This window comes from Arvicanthis niloticus, chromosome 6 (genome assembly GCF_011762505.2).
Source record: "Arvicanthis niloticus isolate mArvNil1 chromosome 6, mArvNil1.pat.X, whole genome shotgun sequence".
In the NCBI taxonomy this organism is placed as follows: Eukaryota; Metazoa; Chordata; class Mammalia; order Rodentia; family Muridae; genus Arvicanthis; species Arvicanthis niloticus.
In genome coordinates, this window is record NC_047663.1 from 68964127 (window position 1) to 68991163 (window position 27037).

Here is a 27037-nt window from a genome sequence, read left to right on the forward strand (position 1 = left end):
TCAAGGTACAAGACCCCTCAATGTAACACTTCATGACATTCTCGAGGTACACCCTAAAAAGGTCGCATCTTAAACAGTCTAGAACATTTAAGTGACTGACCTATATACCCTAAAGGTGTGTAAAGCTCAGTCAGAAGACATAAATATGAGATAAAGCAAAATGAATCCTTTAAGAGTTCTACTCTGTTGCTGGGCGGTGGTGGCGCACGCCTTTAATCCCAGCACTTGGGAGGCAGAGGCCAAGTTCTCTGAGTTCTGAGGCCAGCCTGGTCTACAGAGTGAGTTCCAGGACAGCCAGGACTACACAGAGAAACCCTGTCTCAAAAAACCAAAAGAGTTCTACTCTGTCAAATAAGACTGCTGTAGCTGGATAGTGGTGGTCCATGCCTTTAATCCCAGCACTTGGGGAAACAGAGGCCGGCAGATCTATGCTGAGTAGACCAGCCTGTCTACAGAGTCCTAGGATAGCCAGGGATAGCCAGGGATATACACAGAAACCCAGATAAAGTTTAAAAAGGTCATATTTGGCCACTCAGTGACCCTTATCTATCTATCCCCCCCTCCCCGTCTCTTGTTATCGTTATATAGCTTGACTGATTTGGAACAGAGATCAGCCGAGCTATAAAAGATGACCCTGTCTCAAAACAAAAACAAGAGTCATTATTACTGAAAGTAATCCATACAATCAAGGTATAGAATGGAAATGAGGAAAAATGGCGATGCATCAAAGTACACCACACACGTAAAAAATTGTCACAATCAACAGTATCTTTACAGTTCTATCGTAAAGAGACTAACAGGCATAGTCAAACACATTGACAACCTTGCAAAGGTTATTTTTTACATAGGCACAATTGTAGAAAAAAATAAACCAAAAAGATTTAAGTTTATCAAATGTAAAAACAGTCAAAGAATTATGAGATTAAGGGGCTGATAAAAAGCAGGTTTAGGTCAGGAGAACAAAATCCACTTTAAAACTAAAGTCTATAAACTACTGGCTGTTTCCAGGAACATAGTAAAAGCCAGTTACACCATAAGATACTAACAGCACCACAAAATGCAGTTGTAGTTAGAAAATGAGCAATGGTTATTTACTTTTAAGACAGGTTTATGCTGGGCATGGTAATGTATACCTTTAATTCCAGCAATTGGGAGGCAGAAGGAAGCTCAGGGCTAGCCTGGTCTATATTGCTTCAGGACAGCCAGAGCTACATCGTGAGTCTCCAAAAAAAAAAAAAAAAAAAAAAAAAAAGAAAGAAAGAAAAAAAAAAGAAAAAGAAAAAAGACTGTTTCACTATGTATTCCTGACTGGCCTGGAGCTCCACCTACCTGTCTCTGCCTCCCAAGTGCTGAGATCACAGAGAGGAGTCACCATGCCCACCAGCAGTGGTCCTTAACCCTAGACATACTAGGCCCAGGACCTTTTTCAAATAATTCAAAGTATATATGTGGGCATCAAGTCTAAATACCACAGAAATAACTGCTGCTCTCCCAGAGGTTGAATTTGGTTTTTAGCACTCACCACTCTGAAGCTTAAGAGGATCTAGAGGCCTCTGTGGGCACCACACACATAAATAAAACAGTAAGTCAAGAAAAGAGGAAACCTTTTGCATTTGTAATAAGGAAAGGCAAACTGTCCCCCAATGGTCACTGAACGTTTCAAGAGGCTCAGATGTGCCATTACACAGGCAGGTGGCAACTACACCACCATACTGTATATTTAATTTCAAATAGCTAAAGGACCATAATGATAAATGCTTGAGGCATACATAGCCCAACTTAAATATTACACAATGTACAAATCTCAAAACACCACCTGATACTCTTTAAATATTACATTGTTTTACTAAAAACATTTACGTCTTCGAGTACTCAAACCCAACAATAAGCTTTATAAATTGTTTCAAAGCAAACTTTTAATAAAAAAAAATTATGTGCAAATGAATGCTGATGTCCACGGAGACTGGAGGCACCAAATCCCCTGGAGCTGAAGTCATGGGCTATTGGGAGGCTTCAGAGGTGGGTATGGGTCCTCTGAAAGAGCAGTGTATTAACTATGGCTCCACTCTCCAGCTCCCCAATTCTATTTTATGAACTATCTGTGTATGTGGGTGTATACATCACCGTTTGTGTATGGAGGCCAAAGGACAACTTGCAGGAAATGGTTTTCTCCTTCCACCACTTAGATTCCATGGACTGAGCTCCAGTCTTCAGGTTTGCTGGTAAGTATACATGCCTTTACCAGCTGAGTCACCTTACCATTTCCAAAGTAAACTTCTCCAAGAATACACATTCTAAGGCAGAGATCCACCATCTGCCTCCAAAATGCTGGGCCACACATGTGCCATCATATACAACTTTTAGAGATGAAACCCAGGGCACAGTGTACGTGCTGGCAAGTGCTCTACCAATGAACTACATTTGTAGCCAGTAACACTGTCTTAAAGAGACTGATTTTTATTTTATATATATGAGTGGTTTGCCTGCAGGCATGTGCACCAGGTGGAGGCCAAAGGGTGTTAGGACCTCTGGAGCTGAAGTTATAGGCAGCTGGGCACTAAAAGATTAACTGCTAAGCACCTGCCAGACTCCTTGACAACACTCATTTTTGATAATTCTTTGCTCTGAATCAAGAGGCTCAAAAAATTATGGCAATTTTATTATAGTACCCATTTAATTGCCTCTGAATGGTTTTAAAACCAATCAATCTTTGCCACAAGCCCCATTCTGAGAATCTATATGTACACGACATGTGTCAACTACAGTTAAAGACTCCATTAGAGCCCTCTTTATTATCAGGATCCCCAGTGCAGCTGCCTGGTGTCCACCTCCCTTGAGTATTGGATCAGAAGTGCTGTACATTATTAAGTCAGGCATGGTGGCATGTACAGTTCCAAGACAGCTTGGCCTATATAACAAGACATAAGCCACCACTCAGGGCCACACAAGACCCTGTTTCCCTGCCCTGTCCACACCCACCCTAAATTTAAAAAAAAAAAAAAAAAAAGGGGGGGGGGGGCTGTACATAGATGTTACTTGTTTGGCCAGGAAGACAAAGTAGCAAAAATAACAGGCTGGAGAATGTGTTTCTTCTAACTCAGAAAAGGCTAAAAAGAAGACCCCTAGAAGAACTAAGGGTTTGTAGAAAATTAACTCATAAACTGGCTTTTTTATACAGGGCAATATTATAACTTCACTGTTAGTTCCAAATTCAACACAGTACAAAGCAAGGAAACATTTATTTACTACACTCACACAGTAATGATCAAGCATCCTGATGTTTGCCCAGGTAGCTTAAAATAGCAAATATTTAGTCCCCACAGAAGAACCGTCTTCGGTTTTAAGCCAAGTCAAAGAATAGAGGGGAAAAGCCATTGCTTGATGAGCACTGGCACTCAGGCACCACTCTCAAATCTGGGACAAAGCATAATCCCAAACCAGCTTTGTTTTTACTCGGCTTCACTGATTTGCCAGTTAAAGAACACAAGCTAAGGTTCTAACAGCTCATCTGAGACAAGTTTAACTAACTCTAAGATCACATGACTTGACAAGAAATATACAAATGTTGGTTAAGAACTTACCGTTCTGTCAATCATTTTAAAGAGTCCATGAAATACATAGCAATGTATTTGTAACCAGAAACTACACTAATTAGACACATCATTTAGTTTGTTAAGTTCTACCTGAAAACATGCCATTTTAAGTAAAATCCTAAAAACATAACTCTCAAGTTCTATGGTTTAACAATCAAGTCCTACTGAAGCAGCAGCACAGAGCTCCTTTCACAGCGCAGGCCAGCAACAAGACAAACTGCAGTATGTCAGACAAACAAGTCCCCAAGTTCTTCTGAAGAACACCAAGGAGTTGCCAGAGGGGTTACACAGTGGCCTTGATCTTTATTTTTCTTTACCTGGGATTCTACAAATTCTGAAATTGATCAATAGATTTATCTTGTTAATAAACAGCACCAGTCGTGCCCACTGATACAATCCAAAGCTGACTTTCTCAGTTCTCCAGTTTATTATGAAAACACTGCGGTGACTTGTGCAGTAACATCATCTTACAGGAGGGAAACAGTTCTGTTCAAAACAACTCACCAGGGTTTCTGACAGTAACAAAGAACAACGCGGGGCTGAGATTTGAGAAGGGGAGAAACTGAGTGCAGACAAATCATACAATTAAATTAATGGTATCCCTGAAAGAAACACAACAAGAGGGGAGGCCTTGGTACTTATTTAAAAATGTTCATTAAGCTCCAATGATTGTTTGCTATCCTCATCTACAGTCATGCTGAGTAAGCTACAGCTAAGTGGAAGTCAACTGGACTCACAGGTGTTAATGTTTACATCCTATATCTGCAGTCTCTCAAGAAAGCAAAAGTAACTACAAATAGCGCTATGCCAGAAACTGGATTCTTGACCAACAATGTCGCGTCAGCATGCAATGAACTGGTTCATTCTAAAGTGGTCACGGCTGTTGATGACAAGAGGCTTGTATTTTTATATGGCACATCTTTTGGTCCGTGTGAAACAAGTGTTTTGAATGTTAACTATTTTCTGACACTTTGGAGTTACTGTTGCTCTTCCCATTTCCATTAGGTCACCATACGGTTCATGGCAATACTGTACAAGTTTAAATTTCATTACAGGAAGTAGTCTGGGGTACGACGAGTGACATGTGGCTCGCCTCTACGAGGTGCTGGATCAAACTGCAAGCTGAAAAACAAATTAAGATTCACTGTTTTCAGTGTATTTTAAAAGAATAGAATCCAACTTCAATAGAGCTAGGCATAGCTCTAACATTAGCACTTGGGAAACCGAGGCAAGAAGATCACAGTTCTAGACCAGCTTGGGCTACAAATACATGGTTAGTTTTAACTGTTAACCTGACACAAGAGAATCATCACCTGGGAACAACTCTAACTGAGGACTAGACTTATCTAAATCAGGTTGACCCGTGAGCATGTCTGTGGAAGACTGTCTTAATTGACGTAGGAACACCAAGCCCACTGTGGCTGTTACCGTTCCCTAGGCAGGGAGCCCTGACCTGTTTAAGAATGAAGAAAGCTAGCACTTGGGAGGCAAAGACAGGCGGATTTCTGAGTTCGAGGCCAGCCTGGTCTACAGAGTGAGCTTCAGGACAGCCAAGACACAGAGAAACCCTGTCTCGAAAAACCAAAAAACAAACAAACAAACAAACAAAAACAAAACAAAACAAAAAACCTTATCTCTGCTTTTTTGTTTTGTTTGAGTTATGGTTTCTTGATACAGCCCCTGGGACTCTCTATATAGACCAGGCTGGCCTCAAACTCCTGCCTCTGGTGGAATGTAACATTACATCTAGACTGTGGGTATTATCTGAGAAGCTGCTTTTAGTTTCTGCCTCAACTTTCCCTCAATGGTGGACTATAAATTACAACTATAGGTTGAACAACTGCTCCCCTATTCCTACGTTGTTTTCAGACACTAGATTTTATCACATCAAAAGAAAAATAGTCAAGGATATCCTTAACTTTCAATCCTCTTGCCCTTGCCTCAGTCTCCCAAGTGCTAAGATTACAGCTTTGCACTTCAGTCTGCGAGGCTACCTTTTCACACACGAGGGTCCCTTCTGTATTAAGATCACTTAAATGTCTGGCTCATTAACCTGACTTCTTATCAAAATATACTTTACTAGCTCTGCAGTAAAAATATGCATTTAAAAGTTGGAAGATTTACGAGCATAGTGGCATAGGTCTTTAGTTCCAGCACTTGGGAGGTAGGTGGATCTCTGTGGGTTCAAGGCCAGCCTGGTCTACACAATGAATTCTAGGACAACCAGAGCTATATGGTGAGACTCTGTTTCAAACACCCACCCATACATACACCCAAGAAATTGAAGACCAGGCTCCACATAAGAGAAGCCAGTTTCTGTTATGTGTAGGTCCATTCCCACAAAAATTGAGTCAGAAGTCACCCCGTGCTCTGGTTTAAGCAGAGCTGGACAACACGAAGCTAGCTCAGAGGAGATACTTACAAAGAATACTTAAGAGTGTCATCAAGTTCCATGATTGCAGCTTGGTTACCACAACGATAGCAATAGTTTGGAGCACTGAAAATTGTTACTACATTCCGGTCATGGCACCAGTTATATCCCTACAAAAAAAGAGGCAGGGGAAAAAAAATCAAAACAACTTACTTACCTACCTACATAGGTAAATATGACCACATTAAAACAGAAAAATACATTAAGACAGAAGAACTCCAAAGTTCTTAATTTTCTGTATTTCACACAACCTATAAAATAAAATGTACATGAACAATGCATTGCTAAAACAAAAAGAAAAAAAATGTTTTTTAAAAAGAGCTATTTGTTTTATGTAAGTACACTGTTGCCGTCTTCAGACACACCAGAAGAGGGCCTCAGATCCCATTACAGATGATTGTGAGCCACTATGTAGTTGCTGGGAACTGAACTCAGGACCTCTTGAAGAGCAGTCAGTGCTCTTAACTGCTGAGCCATCTTTCCAGCCCTGTTTTTGTTTTGTTTTAAGCATTTAAAAACAAGCCAGGCATGGTGGCACACACCTTTAACCCCAGAAAGCAGAGGCAGATGCATCTCTGGGTTTGAGGCTAGCCTAATCTTCATGGAGACCATATCCTGCAAAAACCAATCAAGCAACCAAATCAACTTAAATATATCCATCACCAAATGTATCTGTAACTGTGTCTTTCACTGGCATGACATGATGGTCTGTATATCTTTGGCCCAGGGAGTGGCACCATTAGAAGATGTGGCCCCGTTGGAGTGGGTGTGTCACTGTGGGTGTGGGCTATAAGACCTCACCCTAGCTTCCTGGAAGCCAGTATTCTGCTAGCAGCCTTCAGATGAAGGTGTAGAACTCTCAGATCCTCCTGCACCATGCCTGCCTGGATGTTGGGGGACAATGTTCCCACCTTGATGATAATGGAATGAACCTCTGAATCTGTAACCCAGCCTCAATTAAATGTTGTCCTTGTAAGAGTTGCCTTAGTCATGGTGTCTGTTCACAGTAGTGAAGCCCTAAGACAGACCTTAAACTTGATTTTAAAAATGAACTTTTCTTTGGAGATAGGGTCTCACTGTACAGTCTAGGCTAGTCTGGATTACAAGGCAGTTCAGCTGCCACCTAAATAACCAACCAACTAACCAGCAAGCCAGCTAATGAACTAACAAGGCATGTGTCACTGTGCTTGGCTGACCATCAGTACTGGCAACAAACTGTGGTAGAAGAGACTGCCCACTGCCATAGTTTTAATGTTCCATGTCCTCACTCTCAAAGCCAATGTTTCACCGTAAGAGAAAAGTCTGCTTTCAAATCACCTACAAGTCAGTTATCTAAAGGATATCAACATTTCGATGTTTCTTTCTTTTCCTACTAGAAAAGAGACATACTAGATAAATATGAAATAAACCTCTGCAATATTATACCCTTCTTCATCGTTCTACATCTTTACCCTTTCATCATTAAATTCCAAGTCCCTGTGAGTCATTAAGTGGATTGTCCACTATCAGCCATGGACCTGACTTTCGTTTGACTGTCCATGTACTGAAGAGGGTTTAGCTCCCATGGCAGACTCTACGGGAATAAAGGACATCTTACTAATGATGACATCAGTGTCAAACTCTTTTCCTTCAGTGACTACAGTTAATTAGTTTGACAGGTTTCAAGAAAAGAACATACCTCCATCACCAGCTGGTGAGCTCTGGACACCAACGTGAGGCCATTGGCATGATTAAATGTCTCAGAAATATCTTGGCCAAAGGTATAACCAGCTCCCCGAGGAGATATCCCCCAGCCACCACGGTCATCTGGATCTGACCACAGCAAGTCACACATTGGACCCTAAAAAGCAGATACAAGTTATAAACTGACTTCCAAATGTAGAATTCATTTAATAATTCACCAGAAGCAATATTCTACAAAAATCATATTCTGAGTATGTGTACTGAACATAGCCTGAATTTCAGAGTTATCTCTGAAATGAGAAGCAATTCCCACAAGGCACAGTGTGCTCAGTCACTTGTCCTGTCTGCCTGTGTATCGGAGTGTCATTAGACAGATGGGCTAGTGGTGAAGACAAGGAATGCTTCTAAACTTGTAATGAGCAATGGTAGGGGCTCATGTCATTTCATTTTGAAAACCTGAATGAGCATATGATAAATGATGCTATAGCTAACCAATATTTGTTCTTCCTAAAGAGTTTCTGAAAATTCATCAAAGTCATACCTCATGAGGAACTTCTTGTAGGCGATCAAGTGCTCGGATGTGATCCAGTGTGTCTATGGATGGTGAGAGACCACCATGTAGACAGAAGATCTAAAAAGATTGATTACAAATGGTAACTATACCTAAGAGAAACTAAAATCTTTGGACTACACGTTAGGCAGAAACCTGCATCATTTGGCTACATCAGTTCTAGGCTCTGTTTCAATGAGGATGGATTCTGAAGAACTGGCTATTGTTTTGACCTAACACCAACTACTGAGTATCTAGTCTTGTTCCTGACCAACCACCATCATTGAGGTTCCTTCAATAGTGTTTCTCTAGCTCACCCACAGTCCCTTACATCTCCCAGACCCCTCTACAAACACGTTCCATTCCCACAATCCTATCCTGACAGTTCAGCACACATAAAACAACTTTTTAGTATTTACTAAAAAGTATCCCCAAAGGTATGCAAGCTGTAAAGATGGAAAATCAGTGCCTGCTAAACACTAAGAAAGCTGATTATTGGGAAAAGGAAACCAAGCAGTGAGTTTTATAGTACACACACCTGCCCATCCACCAAGGCAGTGAGAGGAAGATAGTCAAAAAGGTCTGTGAAGTATTTCCAAACGTTTGCATTTCCGTATTTCCTTAAACACTCATCATAGAAACCATAAACTTGTGTGATCTGTCTGCTCTCGTGATTCCCTCGGAGTATGGTGATACGCTCTCGGTAACGAACCTAAAGAAAATGAACAACAGATGCTAGCAACAACAAAAAAGCAATAGACATTTCATAAAACTTTCTATAGGGAAATCCAGAGTTCCAATTGAGAGGAGAGGAAGGAATTAAGAAGCAGACATCTCTAAACTTCAATGAACTGAAATTAGATTAAAAACTTTTTTAATTGTTGTTGTTTGTCAAGAGTGGGCTTCTCTGTGTAGTCCTAGCTGTCCTTGAACTTTAAGGAGATCCACCTGCCTCTGCCTGTTGAGCTAAAATTAAAGGCATGTGCTACCACAGCCTGATGATTATAAACATTTTTAAAGGTTTATAAAATGCTTACCAATATCATCTCAATTAAAACCAAACTCTCTGCACCATCTTGTGTGAAATGCAAATCATACTTTTTTCTGACCTTTACTAAATTTCTTTTTTTATTTTTCTTTTGGTTTTTCGTGACAGGGTTTCTCTGTATAGCCTTGGCTGTCCTGGAACTCACTCTGTAGACCAGGCTGGCCTCTAACTCAGAAATCTACCTGCCTCTGCCTCCCAAGTGCTGGGATTAAAGGCGTGTGCCACCACCGCCCGGCTACTAAATTTCGTTATGCAACAATCATCACAACCCAGTTTTAGAGTCTTGCATTACTTGCAGCATTACTTGCAAAGATTCCCCCCCATCTGCAATGCCCCCCAACTCTCTCAGCTCCGACAACCACTGATTTACTTTTGTCATGAGAATGACTTTTCTAGAAGTTTAATATAAGTGAAAAATTACAAAACATAGTTTCTTGTGCTACATATTCCTTGGAACACTATCCTGAGGTCACCATGCTAAAGCAGAGATGAAGGTGTGCTCCTTTCACAGCTGTACACTAGCATTCAGGGTAGCCACATCCCATGGTTCCTGTATCTGCTCCAGTTTTCCTGTCTCTTAGTTACCCAGCTCATCTGCTCACGTGCTTTCATTTCTCTTGAACATATTCCTAGAGTGTAGCTATTGGGCTATATGATTGGTTTATATGCAACTTTATTTCTGACTCATTTTACATTCTTGACAGGACACTTGGTATTGACTGTAGTCACTGTCTTAATGACTTTAATAAGATTTTTCTTTTTTTTTCTTTTTTTGGTTTTTTTTTTTTTTGAGACAGGGTTTCTCTGTGAAGCCCTGGCTGTCCTGGAACTCACTCTGTAGACCAGGCTAGCCTTGAACTCAGAAATCCACCTGCCTCTGCCTCCCAAGTGCTGGGATTAAAGGCGTGTGCCACCACCGCCCGGCAATGTAAGATTTTTCTAATGACTAATGATGTTAACTATGTACCTTCTTTTATGAAGTAACCCTTCAGTACTTGGCCCATTTAAAATTAGATTATCTACCTAAGGTTAGGCATAGTGGTCCATGCCTATAATCCTAGTATTTGGTAGAGGCAGAAGGATCCGTGTTTGAGGCTTCTTACAGCCTCATCCTGTCTCAAGAAACCTGTCTTCACATGGCTCCACATGCTTGAAATCCCAACACTAAAAGACTACAACCAACTTGAAGGTAGCCCTGGCTAAAGACTCTGTACAATGAAAACAAACAAACAAACAACACTCCCCCAGAACCATCACATAGCACAATAAAAACAAGACCTATCTTATGAGCTGATTGACAGCAAAGGTGCCTGTCACCAAGCCTGACTTTAAAATTACATTTCATTTATTGTGATTGCACGTATGTGTCCTCTCATTTCACCCATGTGGGTTCCAGTGTTCAAATTCAGATCATCAGGTTTAGAGGCAACAATTTAAACAAGTGTTTTTATAAACTTTGCTGCATCTTTTAAAAAATAAAAAGAAAATCTTAATTTTAATAAATTAAATTTTCTTGGTTTTTATGAATTTTTGAGGCAGGGTTTTATATATCCAATGCTAGTTCCTCCTGCCTCCATCTCCTGAATGTTAGAATTACAAGCATGTATGATCTATCCCACACTTACACTGCGTCGAGAGTCAAATCCAGGGCTTCTTGCATGCTAACCAAACACTCTATAGAGTGGCTGCATCCCCAGACCCTGGGTCAATACAGCTAAGAAGTCTGAGCCTAACCAAGAGCATAGATACAAGGATCTGTTTTGATACATTTGTTTAGACACCACTTGAGAAAGGGCTAACCTAGCCCACACTGTTCATTTGCTAAGGCAGCCATTAGTCTTGAGTGGGCCCATACACTATAGGGGTGTCCTCCATGGTGTCAGGAGATCTGGGGTCTTCTTCATTTATAGACAGCTATTTTCTCCATGTGGTCTCCCATCTTCTTCCCTATGTTCATGCACTCCTGGAGGCCAGAGGACAAACTTGGGCGTCATCCTCAGAAATGGCCACCTATCTCCTTAAGAGACAGTGTCACATTGGTCTGGAGCTCATCAGACTAAGCTAGCTCAACAGTGAGTGTCAGGAATTCCTCTGTCTCTGCCTCTTTGGGGCTGGAATTATAGATGTACAGTCATACTCTGGTGTACAGGGTTGAACTAAGAGATTGAACTAAGAGTTTAGCTAGCTTCTGTCTTTGAAGTAGCCAGTAGTATTATGACCTCTTAAAAGCAGCCCACTCCTTCCTCATGATGCTGAGCTACAGCTTCTTTAGGGTATCTGGAGTCACTGCACAAACTGCCCACCACCTACTCTAAACTCCACTTGATAACAATTCTAAACAATGTAGGTGCTAATCAAAGACAGCACTGGCTGAAACTGCTTCTCTAATATTAGAAAATCACCGACAGCAAGCAAGTTTTTTGCTCAGAATATTCTGTGATAAAAATGAGAATGTTGCCGGGCAGTAGTGGCGCACGCCTTTAATCCCAGCACTTGGGAGGCAGAGGCAGGCGGATTTCTGAGTTTGAGGCCAGCCTGGTCTACAGAGTGAGTTCCAGGACAGCCAGGACTACACAGAAAAACCCTGTCTCAAAAAACAAAGCAAAACAACAAAAACAACAACAACAAAAACAACAACAACAACAGGAGAATGTTGATTCCCGCCTGAGGTAAAGCCAAGCAACATTTAAGGCACATGCCTTAAAAATCAATATCATGGTGTGTCACTGTGGACTCTTATACCCTCTGTATTTCAGAGCTACAAACGACACCACAGAATTCTAAAACTTGCTTAAAGAAAAGGTTTTTATTGAATAAGCCAGGCTGACCTCAACTCTCAAGCCTTTCTCTTGGCCTTACCAGCATTGGGACTGCATACTTCAGTTCTCATTTTAATCCTTATTAGGTGATATGTAATGCCTGCAAATTACTCCATGAGAATAAATTATTTAGGTATCTGCTCACTCTTGGACATTTAGATAAAACTCCCTTTCTAATATTAAAAACAACATATTTTTTTCATTAAAATCTGATTCTTTCCTCAGTAAAATTCTCATAGGACTGTCAAATGATAGTTTCCGACAGCCAGAACTATGCATTGAGACTTTGTCTCAAAAAAACAAACAAACAAAAAAGAATCAAAACAAAATAATAAAGCAAAAAAACAAAACAAAACAAAACAAAAAAAAACAAAAAAAAAAAAAAAACAAACAAACTCCAAGGTATCTCATTGCACTGTGTTCTGAGCCATCTTCTAGCTCCAACTGCAGACACATTATTTTGCATTCTTTTTTTTGTTTTGTTTTTTTTGTTTTTCGAGACAGGGTTTCTCTGTGGAGCCTCTACCTCCCAAGTGCTGAGATTAAAGGCGTGAGCCACCACTGCCCAGCAATTATTTTGCATTCTTAAAGGTGGAAGTCTGTTCTAAAATTTAACATTCAGATGAATGTAACACATGGAAAAGAACATTTCAGACAGCTCTCACCCAGTTCAAAAGGCCCAAACAAAAAAAGTAAAATTACCTTAAGAGCTACAAGCAGTGTAACTGTTTCAACGGAGTAATATCCTCTGTCCACATAGTCTCCCATAAACAAATAATTTGTATCTGGTGATTTACCACCAATTCTAAAGAGTTCCATGAGATCATGAAATTGCCCGTGCACATCTCCGCACACAGTGACTGGACATCGAACTTCTTGCACGTTAGATTCTTTTGTCAGGATTTCTTTGGCCTACAGATAAAGAAAAAATAAAGCAATACATTCAGCATTAAAACACACTAACAAAGATGCTTTTGTTCAAGAAACAGAATCTGTAAAATATGAAACCATAGGCCTATATTAACATTTTTTTTTTTGGTTTTTCGAGACAGGGTTTCTCTGTATAGCCTTTGGCTGTCCTGGAACTCACTCAGTAGACCAGGCTGGCCTCGAACTCAGAAATCCGCCTGCCTCTGCCTCCCAAGTGCTGGGATTAAAGGCGTGCGCCACCACCGCCCAGCCTATATTAACATTTTAACAAGACAGATACTAACATTTTATACATTTATACATACATACATACATACATACATACATACATACATACGTCTATTTATTTTATCTATGAGTACACACACCAGAGGAGGGCATCGGATCCTATTAGAGATGGTTGTGAGCCACCATGTGCTTGCTGGGAATTGAACTCAGGACCTCTGGAAGAACAGTTAGTGAGCGCTCTTAACTGTTGAGCTATCTCTCCAGCCGTAACATTTTTAATTTTAAAAATTACTCTTGTGTATTTTACGTGCATGTGTGTACATTCTATATATGTGGGTTCGGGTAACCAAATTCAGGTTCTCACGTTTGCTGGCAAGGGACTTACTCAGTCACCTCACTAGCCCAATGGCTATATTCATAAGATAATATATAGTTACATTCTATCCATTAGCTACCTATGGTGGATGTCTAGAGAATATGTACCAGGATGACATTCAATGGTTAGCATCAATTTGTAAAGGCTATCAAATTTCCATCTTACTAGAATACTGAAGACATCAGTAACATCCACACAAGATCAGTGGAAATGAACAAGATTGGACTGTAGAGATGACTCAATGATTAAGAGCATTGGCTGCTCCTTCAGGGTCAATTCTCAGCACCTACTTGTACTTCCAGGTGATCCTATTCTGGCCTCTAAGGGCACCGCACAGAAATAGCACAGAGAACACACACGGGTAAGTATATTAATTTAAAAGAGGGTGGAAAAAAGAGAGCACCTAACGCTACCTCCTCAGGTTTTGAGGTTTCTTGGTCTTGATTTTTTTTGAGGTTAAGGCATTTAACTCCCCTCCCCCCATTTCATTCTATTCCTTTATAAAGAAATATAAAGGTCTAATCTTAGAATGTAGTATACATGCATTCTAGGCTGCATTTAGAAACTATCATTCAGTCAACAGACAACTATATATGCTAAAAATGTATACTGGAAGACATTATTTGCTATATCATCTGAGTGACTCTACCCTGTGCTAGACACTGGAAACTGGTGTGTGAAAACAGGTCATTCCCATGGCAAAGAAGAAGAGAAAGGCTATAATTAAGTAAGGAGGAACAGAGAACAGACTGAATGAACAAAGACTAAGTATGAGGAAGGAAAGGTAGACCATTTTAATTAGATACACAATTAATTGCCCACACTGAAATTCAGCTAGCCTGCAATCCCAGCATTCAGGGCCAGCCTGGACAATTACATATGGAGATCCTCTTGCAAAAGAAACACCTGCCCCGGCATAGAGAACAAAGATGCCTACTGGTAACAATTTAATATTACTACAATTTAAGATGAAGGCAACCTTAGTCACACATTTGAAATGCCAGTCTTTATGCTTTATTCCCTAAAGCTGGAATCTTTGAAAATGGAGTCTGTCAGCAACACTAAAGTCCTTCCTCACATCTACACATGCTGTCCTAAGTACAACCATGTTGAAGAATCACTATTTGTAACTCTCCAAAGACTTTGGGGGAGCCTATTTCTAGACATGCTCCAAGATTAGAAGATTATTTTCAGTTTATAAGAAATATTTCTTAGCCGGAAAGGATGTATCTGTTTGTTTTTTAAAGACACACACAACACTAAATATCCCCACAGACCATAGTCCCATTTCTCAGGTGAAATAACCACCAGTGGCATTTTGTGTTTTTCAAACTTTAGACCTTTCACACATGTTGCTTACAGCTAGTTTCCTTTGCATTTTAAAACTACCTTCTTTGGCAGCCTACTTTTCTAACAAACAATGCCTCTCCCGGCTCTTAATGTAGACGCTGAATTCTTGGTGAATGCAGAGACCCTCAAACTACAGCCAAAGAAGATGTCTCCTAGGGTTTGCTCCTGTACAGCCCTGTAGAGCTCTATTCCTGGGAGCAGAGACGACACATGAACTTATGTCCAATAAACTGCATATTTAACATTGGCACTATCACAGTGAAAATGAAAATAATGAGCATTAAGTAAAAAACTTTAACTTCTAAATCAGGGGAAGTTAAGGCCAGCAAGATGGCTCAGAGGGTAAAAGTGCTCACCACTAACTCCAATAATCTGAATTTGATCAAACGCAGCAAATTTTAAAAATTTAACACTAAGTAAATTTAAGAAAGCCAGTCAGGGGGCTGGAATGATGGCTCAGCGGTTAAGAGCACTGACTGCTCTTCCAGAAGTCCTGAGTTAATTCTTAGCAACTTTATGGTGGTTCACAACCATCTATAATGGGATCTGATACCCTCTTCTGGTGTCTCTGAAGACAGCTACAGTGGATATATATATATATATATGTAAAACAAACCAAAACCAAACCAAACCAAAACAAAACCAGTCAGGTCTTTCCTTTCTTGCCCTTCTGAACAAACTTCAGAAAACTGTAATGACTTAACATAGGAAAAAAGCAGTGGTATATGTTAGATGTAATCAAGTCACCTATTAAAAATGTTTTAACAGGGGCTGGAGAGCTGACTCAGGAGCAAAGGTGCTTTTGCTACCAAACCTGACCATCTGAGTTTCATAACTGGCCCCCATATGGTGAAAGGAAGTAATCTTGCCCTCTGACGGGTGTGGGATATACACACTTACATGCTTATAATAATATAAGGCTTTCTTAAAAAAAATTTATTGTGGGCTGGAGAGATGGCTCATCTGCTGCTCTTCTAGTACCCGGGTTCAATCCCCAGAACCCACATGGCAGCTTACAATTGTTTGTAACTCCAGTTCCAAGGGACCTGACACCCTCACACAGACATACAAGCAGGCAAAATGCCAATGCACATAAAATAACTAATCGTTGTTTATATGTATTTTTATGTAGTTGTATGCCATATATGTATGAATATCCACAGAAGCCAAGAGGGCATCAAATCTGCTGGAATTAAAGTCACAGGTGGCTGTGAGCCACCAGACATAGACAATGAGAGCTGAATTGGATCCTCTGAAGAGCAAGTGTTCTTAATTGCTGAGCCATCTCTTCAGTCCCAGATACACAAAAACAACAAAAAAGCAAGCTTACAAAGAATTGGTTTTATATGTGCTTTATGATTTTGTCTCAATTTATCAACACTAAGATAATTACTACACCAAAGTATTTTAATGCCAAGACAGTACAGGCTGTAGATGCAGACTACTGTGCAACTAGGACAGCGAAGAGACACGTGTCAGAAGGCTGGCCTGAAGAACCTTCATGACCCTTTCAATCTTTACACTATTTATTGATTTATTTCTATTTTTTGAGATAGGGTTTCTCTGTATAGCCCTGGCTGTCCTGGAACTCACTCTGTAGACCAGGCTGGCCTCGAACTCAGAAATCCGCCTGCCTCTGCCTCCCAAGTGCTGGGATTAAAGGCGTGTGCCACCATCACCCGGGTATTTTATTTTTTTAAGTCGAAGTCTCTGTATACCAAGCCGGCCTCTAGCGCAGCCTTTTCCCAGTACTGAGATTAAGAGTAAGCACTACCTTCCCCAGTCTCTACAGACCTCTTTAATGGAACCATGGACAGACTGTATGTAGGCCTTCATCAATCTGCTTTCAAAGTTGGATATACTACAACTTTTTAATGTGGTAGAGCTTTTTAAAATAATTTGATTAGTGTTAGAACACTGGAGTGTTTATTACCACATTTATGTAGTGGGAGCAGAGGGGAAGACACACCTGTGAGCCATGGTATGCATGCATTCAACACTCAATTTATGGAAGTAAGTCTCTCTTCCCATCATGTGGGGCCTGGAAATCAAACTTAGGCAGCCAGGTTCAGTAACTGACACCTCAACCACTGAACTACCTCACTGACTCGCCTTTTGCTACCACCAAAACATTTTGCCCAGGCTGGGTGTTGGCCAATTCTGGATGCAGACCTTTGATCTCAGCACTGGGGAGGGAGAGGCAGATAGATCTCTGTGATTCTGGTCTATATAAGTGTTCCAAGACAGTCAGAGCTACATAGTAGAGACCCCTTCTGGAAAAACAAAAACCCAGCCTTCATATTTTTCTGCTGATGCAACACTTACCAAAACCAACCAACCAACCAAAAACCCTTTAATCCTAACATTTGGAAGGCAGAGGCAGGCAAATTTCTGAATTTGAGGACAGAGTTTCAGAACAGCTGGGGCTACACAGAGAAACCTCTATCTTAAAATAAATAAATAAATACCCATAAAGTTTAAAAAAATAATGTAATTTAGTTAGTACCAAACCCTTCTGAAATTCAGTCAAATAACAGATTGGATGGAACACTCAATTCCAAGAAAAGATTTAATAGAAACTCTTTAAACTAAGGTTAAAACTAGAAACAGGCTATTATATTAAACAAGATCTTATTGTCAGCCTGCTTTAAGTTACCTATAGACTGGACATTCTTAAATATGGGCCATTCCAACCATCAAATAAGATGACAGAAAAGCAGGCTTATGTAAAGATGACAATAATTATAAGAAAAATCCAACCACTTACCCATCATTTCATTGATAGGTACACAGTTTTGTCATTTCTAGTTAACTTATACTATAGAAAAAAGTCACCCTCTTTTGTTATTAAATACTTAGTTGAGGACTGGAAAGATGGTTCAGTGGTTAAGACTGCTTTTCCAGGTCCTGAGTTCAATCCCCAGCAACCACATGGTGGCTCACAATCATCTGTAATAGCATCTGATGCCCTAGTTGGTGAAGACAGTGACGGTGTACTCACATACATAAAATACATAAATCTTTAAAATAAAATGCTTAAGTTGAGCAGTAGACAGTTCCTCATGTTGTGGTGACTCCCAACCATAAAATTATTTTGTTGCTATTTTGTAATTGTAATTTTGCTGTTATGAATCGTAATGTAAAATCAGGTAAGAGACCCCCAAAGAGGTTGAGACCCACAAGACCCCCTGACTTAGAAGTACATGACTCCAACGCCAGTTATTCATCAAAATGACACAGAAAGGGCAGAAGTTGTTCCTGCCCTTGCTAAAGCAAAATCCAGGGCTTTGAAAACCAAAAGGCAGTGCTGAGATATCCACAACCACACCTGTTTTTCACCTTCCCCTATCTTAGGCAGTCCAAGAAGACATAGTTTCTATAGGTAGCCAAATACCCTCAGAATGGCCCCAAAGAAGCAAGCATGCACAGTAAACCACCAAGTTCTCCTTCACCACAGAATCAGTCAAGAAAACAAAGACAACACACCAGTACTTGTTATGGATGTTAAGGCCCAACTAAGCAGCAGATCCAAAACCAAGAAGCAAAACCAGGCCAAGCCCCCAACAAGGGAAGGCTATGCTCAGTTGCCTCCTGACCATGGGCTCTGGTGTTAGATGAGATCATCTCGATGCAGCTCAGTTGATTAAGTTCAGACATTGTTTTCTAACCATTAAGAACAAACAAACAAACAAACAAACAGTGTAAAGGCTATGTGATTGCCAATGCCTGGTATTTTGGAAATTGAGGCAGGAGAATGAGGCTTAATCCTTTAATCCTAGCACTTGGGAAGAAGAGGAGGTAGATCTGAGGTCCAGGACAGCCAGGACTACAGGAAGAAACTTTGTCTCAAAAATTAAACTAGACAAAAAAAAAAAAAAAACTGTTTCAGAAACCAAACAACCAACCAAACAAAAAACCCACTGAACCACATAGCAGGAATTTTGACACTTAAGGTGTGCCCAAGCAAAACAAATCCCTTGTTTCCAATACTAGCTCAATCATTTAATGTTCATGTTTGGTTCTATTTAAATAAATCACGATGAAAGCAGAGCTTTCTTTCCTTCTTAGCCTAGGATCCTACCACTTATCTACAGCTCTACCCCTTGACTTCTGACACAGGGCTTCCTCCCTAACAGTGCATGCAGGTTTTGACTTCATTATATAATCTAGGCTGGCCTACAACTTGGCCTCACATGTCTTAGATGATTCCTCCACACACACCCTTTTTTTTCCCTTGAGACTAAGTGTTCATATATCCTTGAGCGGGCTGGGCAAACCTCTAGAGATCTAGCCCCTACTGCCACCCCCCAGCCTTAGCCGACTATGTTTACTATGTTAGCATTAGAGGCACTTTCTTAAAGGTTTTTGTTTATAGTATCTTCCCTTCAAAACAATAATTACTTTTGGCAAGGTGTGGGGAACATACCCGATTTTGTAAACCCAGAACTCATGAGATAAAAGCAGCATACAGTAAGACCCTGTTTGCTAACAAACCCATTCAAAACAAACAAATAATATAAACAAAAGTGGTCCAAGCAGGTCTTTACTGAGGGAAATTCGATGCAGTGCATTGGATGATCAATAATATGCTTTATTATAGACATTCTGTATTTCACAAATTCTGCCCTTGGGTAGTCTCTGGAAGGAGACAGTAACCATCAATCATCTTATAAAAAAAGCTAATGTTAAGTTTTAATGTTTCTTGTCAGGGAAAGATGGTCCAGCAGGTAAAGGCTTTTGCTGCCAAGACCGACAAACAATTCAATCTCTGGGCCCCACTTGGCAGAGGTAGAGAACCAACTTCCACGGTCAGTGCCTCACAAACAAATTTTCTTTCTTTCTTGGTTCCAAGAGCTGTGTTGGGATTAAAGGAAAGCATCACCACATGGCTGAAACTAATGTTTGTGTAGAGATATGCCATTAAGACAAAATTCAGCAGTGAAGGCCTAAGGGGCTGGCCAACTGAACACAACAGAAAGAAAAGAAGCATGACCAGCTCTGCAGAGCCTTTGTGAACTCAACTTCCCAAGTGCCCTTATCCAGGGAAACCACTGGGCCAGTCTAGAGCCAAAGCCCGCAGCCTTTTGCTCTGCCCCAACACAAGAGTAAGAATTACCATCTGCAAGATAATCATTAATCAGAAAACATAAAAATATGGACTTAAAAATGCCATCTATATTAGAACTGACTGAAATAGGAAGAAGATGGGATGGAAGAGCAACCAGCCAGCTGGTCATCTAGTTCACAAATACTAGGACTCAGAAACATATTCTCTCTACTGCGTTCACCCTTCCAATACACCACTTTATAAATAGGTTAAACATGGCTGGAGAGATGGCTCAGCAGTTAAGAGTGTTGACTGCTCTTTCAGAGGTCCTGAGTTCAATTCCCAGCAAGCACATGGTGGCTCACAACCATCTGTAATGGGATCTGATGCCCTCTTCTGGTGTGTCTGAAGATAGTGACAGTGTACTCATATAAGTAAAATAAATAAATTAAAAAATAAATAAAAATAAATAGATAAGACCACTGTACTGTGAAGAAATGAAGCAGTTAATCCCAGATTGTTCAACAGTCATTTCTCACCCCTATAACTGGCCGATACAGAGCTCTCCGTTCTTAAACCTACCCTACTCCTATAAAGAAAGCTATTTAAAACAGTGACACCACCAACAAAACATTTCAGTCCAGCTTAGTTAGAGCAAAGGAATAAGAGAAGGTTTTTCCAAAGATGATTTTTTATTATTTTAAAAGAAAAAGAAATAAGAGAAAGTCACAGTAGCAACAAAGTGCTGGTCCCTTAGTGCCCTAAGACTCAACTCGCAATTCACGCTTATTTTCTTCACACTAAAAGGGTACTTCACTGTTAACTCTGACATGACCAATGTTGACTTACCGGACTGAATATAGAGATGAATGCTGTCCCACTCATTCCTACAGGACTGGTCACTCCCTCTTTCTGTGGCTGGGCTTTGTGTAAGCCAGGCAGGTGCTATATGGCTGAACTAAACAGCCCTAGCTTCCTCTTCATTTATTTTTGAGTCTCAAAACTATGTGGCTGGTTTTGAACATGTAATCCTTCTACCTCAACCTCTGAACAGCTGGGACTCTCTCTATACACTACCAGGTCTGGTTTCCAGGGCTCATCATTCTTGCCACTACACAAGATTCACCTTAGTTAGACAGAATTATGAAGCCTCATCAGAGAAGAGGAAGGACCTAAGAATCAACACATGAACATACTTCTCATTCAGTTAATCCAAGATGCAATACCACTCTATGCTAGGAGCACATGGATCAAACTCACAGGTGTGTGGAGGCTTCAGAGATTAAAAGAACAACATTTTATAAATGCCTGGCAACCCCCCCCCCCAAAATCACCTACCTTATTAGATAGAATGTTTATAATTTAGTCTCTCCTTATGATTTATACTATGTGACAAATAAATGACCTATAATTTTCATCACACCACTCTTACTTGAAGGACAAATGAATTTAGCCACATGAAAATGAAAGAGTCACTGTTTCCAAGACAGGTGGGAAAACACTATCTGACATGAATGGAGCCTGGCAGCAGTAGAAACACAATGCTTCAGTTTACAGAATCGCCGAGTACACAATTCATGCTGGCCCAATCTACATGCACTTTTCATCATTACTACCTCAATAGGGCTCTGAAAGCAAGATGGGGACATAGGGATTAGAAGTCATTACCCCAAGCAACCTAACTCCAGCCCTCCATACCAGCCACTTAACCTTTGCAAGCCCTTGCTTTGTATCTACAATCAACAAGTGACTATTCCCAAGTATACGGAAACATTTTAACAAGCCGCTCCCACCTGTCCTTAATATTTTAACTACTGCTATGGAAACAGCCAAATAACCGTTTAAATTAATAAATATATTACTCTATAGAAGAACTTAATCCTGGGGATCGGAGAGATGGCTCAGTAGTTTAGAGCACTCGTTCTTGCAAAGGACCTGGGTTTTATTTCAACTACCCACTTAGTGGCTCACAACCATCCATAATTCCAATCAACCTCCAAGAGACCAGGCACGTACATGGTGCATATACATACACACAGGCAAACACCTGTACACATAAAATAAATCTTAAAAAGAAAAAAAAAAAAAAAAGAATGTAAACTTTGTCAGAAAGTTTAGATTAACAATGGGTGGTGATGACACGTGTTCTTAATCCTAGCACTTGGAAACCTCTGAGTTTAAGGCCAGCCTGGTCTACAGAGTGAGTTCCAGGACAGCCAGGGCTACACAGAGAAACCTTGTCTCAAGAAAACAAAAATGCAAACAAACAAACAAAAAAAAAATCAGCCTATCAAATCAGTAACAAGCAGTTTCTTTTTTCCATCCTCAAGTAACAAATGTTTAAACTAAATGACATCATAATGTCTATATTTATTTGAAACAGGACCTCTCTAACCCTGGCTGTCCTCAAACTCAAAGATCTGCCTACCTCTTTCCCAAGTCCTGGCTGACCTAGAGCTCACTATATAGATTAGACTGGCCTCTAGTTCACCGAAGTCCATCTGCCTCTGACTCTTGGCTATCCTACTGCATCACCTTCCAGAGTGCTGGAATTATAAGCATTTATGACTATACTCAACAAGTTGATAGTATTTACTTTTTTCAATCTGTGAATGGAACCGTGCCTAAGATGGAACTACATATGCTCACCCAAAAACACCAAGCTTCCTAAACGGCAGGGTACATACTTGTACACACAGTAAGCTTAGCTTGGGTAGAAACTTAGAGCTACCCATTAAAAATAAACTCATCTTTATTTTTAATGAGTCAACAACATAAAAACCATGCTCACCATTGTTATGATATACATTTGGATATTTTCTGCTTGGAAGCAACACTGCTATTGTTGACAAGGTACCAGACAAAGTTCTCAAGCTATTTAACCACAGTGATCACTTGGGGTTTACTTCTATCTTTACATAAGGGAAGCCTCTGATCCTATCATTTCTTCTTATGAGAGCTTCAGGAATTATCTTTAATGGGTGTAGTTCTTTAACAAGCACTACTAAATTGGTGAAAAGCTCAGATTATTTTCAAATTTTCTGTTAAAGCTGGAAATGGTGGCACAGATCTCTAATTCCAGCATTCAGGAGACTGAAGGAGGATGGTAAGTCTGAGGTTGGCTCGAGTTACAGAACACAGCTGTCTCACAAATAAAATAAATGAACAAATAAATGTTTAAAAGGCAATCTCACCAAAAGCAAATGTCATTTCACGTCACCACTGAGTTGGCAATAAAACATTATGAATGGGAAGTGGTATACCTGTACAAGGTATACCAAGGCACCCAATTCACTGTCTAAACATCTTAGTATTGTTTGGAAAGTTTACATAGTTACAAAAGTTAAATACAGTTAAAAGCAAGGAAGTTGGGCAACAATGTTCACCAAAGCAATCTATTTCAAGGAAACTTTAAAACAGATTTAAAAACTATTTTTTACTTACTGTTTTGGGGAGTGGAAGGAAATAAGGTCTCACCTTGTAATTCTGGTTGGCCCCTGCTTCCCTAGTGCTAGGATGAAAAGGATGCATAACCATACCTGGCTTCAAGTATTACTGTTTATGTGGCTCTAAAATTAAATGTAGGCTACCAAGATGGCTCAGTGGTTAAGAGTCCACGCTGCTTTTGCAGCAGATTAAAGGTGGGCTCTCAGCACCCAAGTTCAGTGGATTAAAACCACCAGGTTTCAGAAGATCCCACTCTGGCCTCAATGGGCACCTCCACACACATTTGCATAATACACACATGCATACACAATACACACATACATACACTAAAATCTCAACATCTATACATATTGAGAAAAAGAGACCTAAGCTGACTAGCCTTACATCTGAGTTTCAGGAAGATGTGATAAAGCTTGAGCCTTCACCCCATCTCTGAATGTAGTTGTCTGTAACAGTCTTCCCAAAGCACATCTACCTGATGGTTCATGTCCTGCTCATTTCACAGTTTAGTTTCTTGTTGGTAATAAAGACACCCCACCAAAAATAACTTTGGGGAGCTAGTTTTGTTTTTCCATCCTGAGACAGGGTTTCTCTGTGTGGCCCTTGCTATCTATCCTTGAACTTGATCTGTAGATCAGAGATCCCCCTGAATGCTGGAATTAAAGGGGCACACCACTATGCCTGGCTTCAAGACACGTTTATTTTGGTTTACAGTCCTAGTTCATCCCAGCAAGGAAGTCACAACTGCAGGAATTTGAGGGAGGTGCTCACATCACCTCATGAGAAACTCAGCAATGAATGGATGTTCACACTGTCACATTTACTTGTGTGTATACCTCAGAGGACAACTTGAAAGAGTCTGTTCTTTCCACCATGTAGGTCCTATAAGGGGTCAACCTCAGGTCATTGGGGACCTTTTACCACAGAGCTTCCTTCACCCTTACATAATTGAGTACCCCTCCCTCCCAATCTAGGTAATGGTACCATCTACAGTGAGTGTGTCTTCCCATCTCAACATAAGGAACATGCTCCTAAAACATGCTCCTAGGTCAACCCGATCTTCTAGGTAGACAGTTCCTGAGACTTCCTATCTAGGTAACTCTGGATAAGCAGTTCTCTTTGGCGGCCCTAATGACCCTCTCACAGGGGCCATATATCAGATATTCTGCACACTAAATATTTACAATTTAAAACAGCAGCAAAATTACAGTTATGAGGTAGCAACAATATAGTTTTACAGTTGGGGGTCAGCACAACCTGAGGAACTGTATTAAAGGATCACAGTATTAGGAAGGCCGAGAACCACTGCTCTAAGTGCCAAGTTGACAATGCCATCTTAGTTTTTCCAACCTGATTAAAAGTTCCTTGAGAATATGCATAGGTATTCTTCATTGTCTTCTGGTTTCCTTTATAAGAACATGCAAACTTGGAGCATGTTAACTATTTTTAGGTACAGAAACAAGGACCAAGTAAATTGTTCACCTGAAAAACCAGTTACAATCACTCAGTTGGGAAACAAAAAGTAATGGTATCCAGTTCTAACAGTCCAATGAATGAGTGGTCACACAAATGACTAGTCACCCAATGTTCACATAAAGCCCTACACTCTGAGTCAGCAATTAGAGACTTAGACCTGGCAACATTTATTAAGTAATTTTTTAAAAGGCTTATTTCTGAACCTCAAAAATACCAAGATTGCTTGATGTGAGAGAAACAAAGATCAAAACACTAGGGATTCAAGTGGGGCATGGTATAGCATGCACGACACACACACACACACACACACACACACACACACACACTCCCAGCACTTGGGAAGCAGAGACACAGGAATGTCACAAGTTTAAAGCTAGCTACCCTGGTAACCAGTACCAGAGATACTTGGGAGGGAAGGAAGGAAGGAGGGAAGGGATAAGCCTACATTTGACTTAAACCAAAATCATTCTCAGCATTTTCTGAAAAATCATGTCATCAGAAAATATTCAAACTCAAGAGTCCCCTTTCTACACCAAACCACAAAGGAATGAGCATCATCTGTGCTCCAAAAATTCTTCCTGCTAATACAAATTACTAGCATAATCGTAATTCTGCACTAAAATAAAATGTTATATTAACTCTGAAAAGAGAAGCTAAAACGAAGTGGAGACGAACATTTTTCTAGTAGAAAATTGCATTAAATTAAGACTTCAAAAGTACAACATGACCGACAGCTGAACAACTTGCTCCCCGAATTCTTGGGGAAAACCAAAGGAATGAGATAACCTGAGACACTAAAGTTATCACTTCGAGGAGTGGACTCAGCACCATGAAATAGAGAAATCTGTTAATACGGGGATTTCTACTACTGCTTGTAGCCACAAAAATACAATCCAAGAAACTTTTGCAACCAGAGAGGATAAAAAATTTGATTCTCTTCCCGTTCGTGTTGTTCATTCTTAAAATAAATGGCTCTACGCCAAGTACGTTACACACAGAAGGGTTTCACACTACCCAATTTGAGTCAGCATATACATCATAAATTAAAGTGACACTGGATTTCCAATCCCAAAGCTTCTTCGTGTAGTATGACTCACCAAATCCTCCATTTGTCCAACTAGGAAAACTTTATATTCCTCCCTTCAAACTACCTCTGTGACCTTCGGAGAAATTGGGTTAGCGATTCCTTTCATAATCGTTAAACACACACTTTAAACAGGGCTCTGAGGAAGCCGACGCGTGGAAACCGACACGAAAGCGATGTGACCTTTCCACAGGCGCTGGGGTCTGGCCTACAAGCCCGCCTGTGGGGGACCCTGTGGGCAGCGCCCGCTGCGAGAAGCAACACCGAGGGCAAGCGCAATGCCTTTTCTCCAAGAGTCCGGAACCCGCTCCTGGGCGCAAAGCTTAGCCAGTGCCTGGCCGGGCCATGTAGGGTCCCGGCCACCCCGCTTCCCAGCGTCGGGGCCGGGTCGGGCCGGGAGGCTCCGAAGCCCGGAGTCCGGCGCGCGGCGCCATTTTAGGCCGCGGTGGCGGCGCCATCCAATCAGCGCGCGAGAGGCGGGGGGCGCCGGGTCTCTCGCGAGTCGCCGCAGGCAGCGCCGGGCGCCGATCTGCTAGGTTCGAGGGGTCTGGCCTCCGTGCCGCCATGTTGCACCGTCCCCGCGGCCTCCTGATAGGAGAGCCCGGGCAGAGGCCGCACCCGGGGCCTAGAGCAGCTCACCTTCTCGCAGAGGCTCTTGACCTGGGACTCGGAGAGCTGCTTGCACTCGTTGAGCTGCTCGATCCACTGGTCCAGCTCCTTGGTGAACAACTTCTCGTCCATGATGCCGCCCGCCCGAACCGGCTGCCGCTCCGCGCTGCTCCCGCGCCGCTGCCCGCACCCGGGCCACACGCACACGCCGCCGCCGCTCCCCGGGGTGCTTCCTGCGGCCCCAGGCGGCTGCTGGGCGCTGGCGCCGGCCCGCTGGCTCGCTCCGCAGTGCTCGGCCGCCGGCCGCTGTGCCTCCTCCTCCGCTCGCCCTAGCTCGGGACTCGGCTTTCTGTAATGGCGGCCGCC

The 27037-nt window shown here is 41.2% G+C and overlaps 1 protein-coding gene across 1 annotated transcript; it reads right to left on the minus strand.

Annotated features, from left to right (window-relative positions):
* Positions 1-3220: 3220 nt before the first annotated feature.
* Ppp2ca (protein phosphatase 2 catalytic subunit alpha) lies at positions 3221-27037 on the minus strand. The gene is made up of 7 exons (XM_034504478.2): positions 26702-27037; positions 12827-13036; positions 8796-8969; positions 8249-8338; positions 7703-7864; positions 6016-6134; positions 3221-4715 (listed from the first exon to the last, which is right to left on the minus strand). Exons 1-7 carry the CDS (start codon positions 26801-26803, stop codon positions 4643-4645), a joined length of 930 nt encoding a protein of 309 aa, XP_034360369.1. The 5' UTR covers positions 26804-27037; the 3' UTR covers positions 3221-4642.

Coding starts and splice junctions, on each gene's coding strand:
- Ppp2ca (XM_034504478.2), bottom strand. CDS start 26,803: ATGGACGAGAAGTTGTTCACCAAGGAGCTGGACCAGTGGATCGAGCAG. Junction 13,037..26,701: donor TCAAGAGCCTCTGCGAGAAG/GTGAGCTGCTCT, acceptor CTTTATCTGTAG/GCCAAAGAAATCCTGACAAA. Junction 8,339..8,795: donor CTGCCTTGGTGGATGGGCAG/GTGTGTGTACTA, acceptor CAATCTTTTTAG/ATCTTCTGTCTACATGGTGG.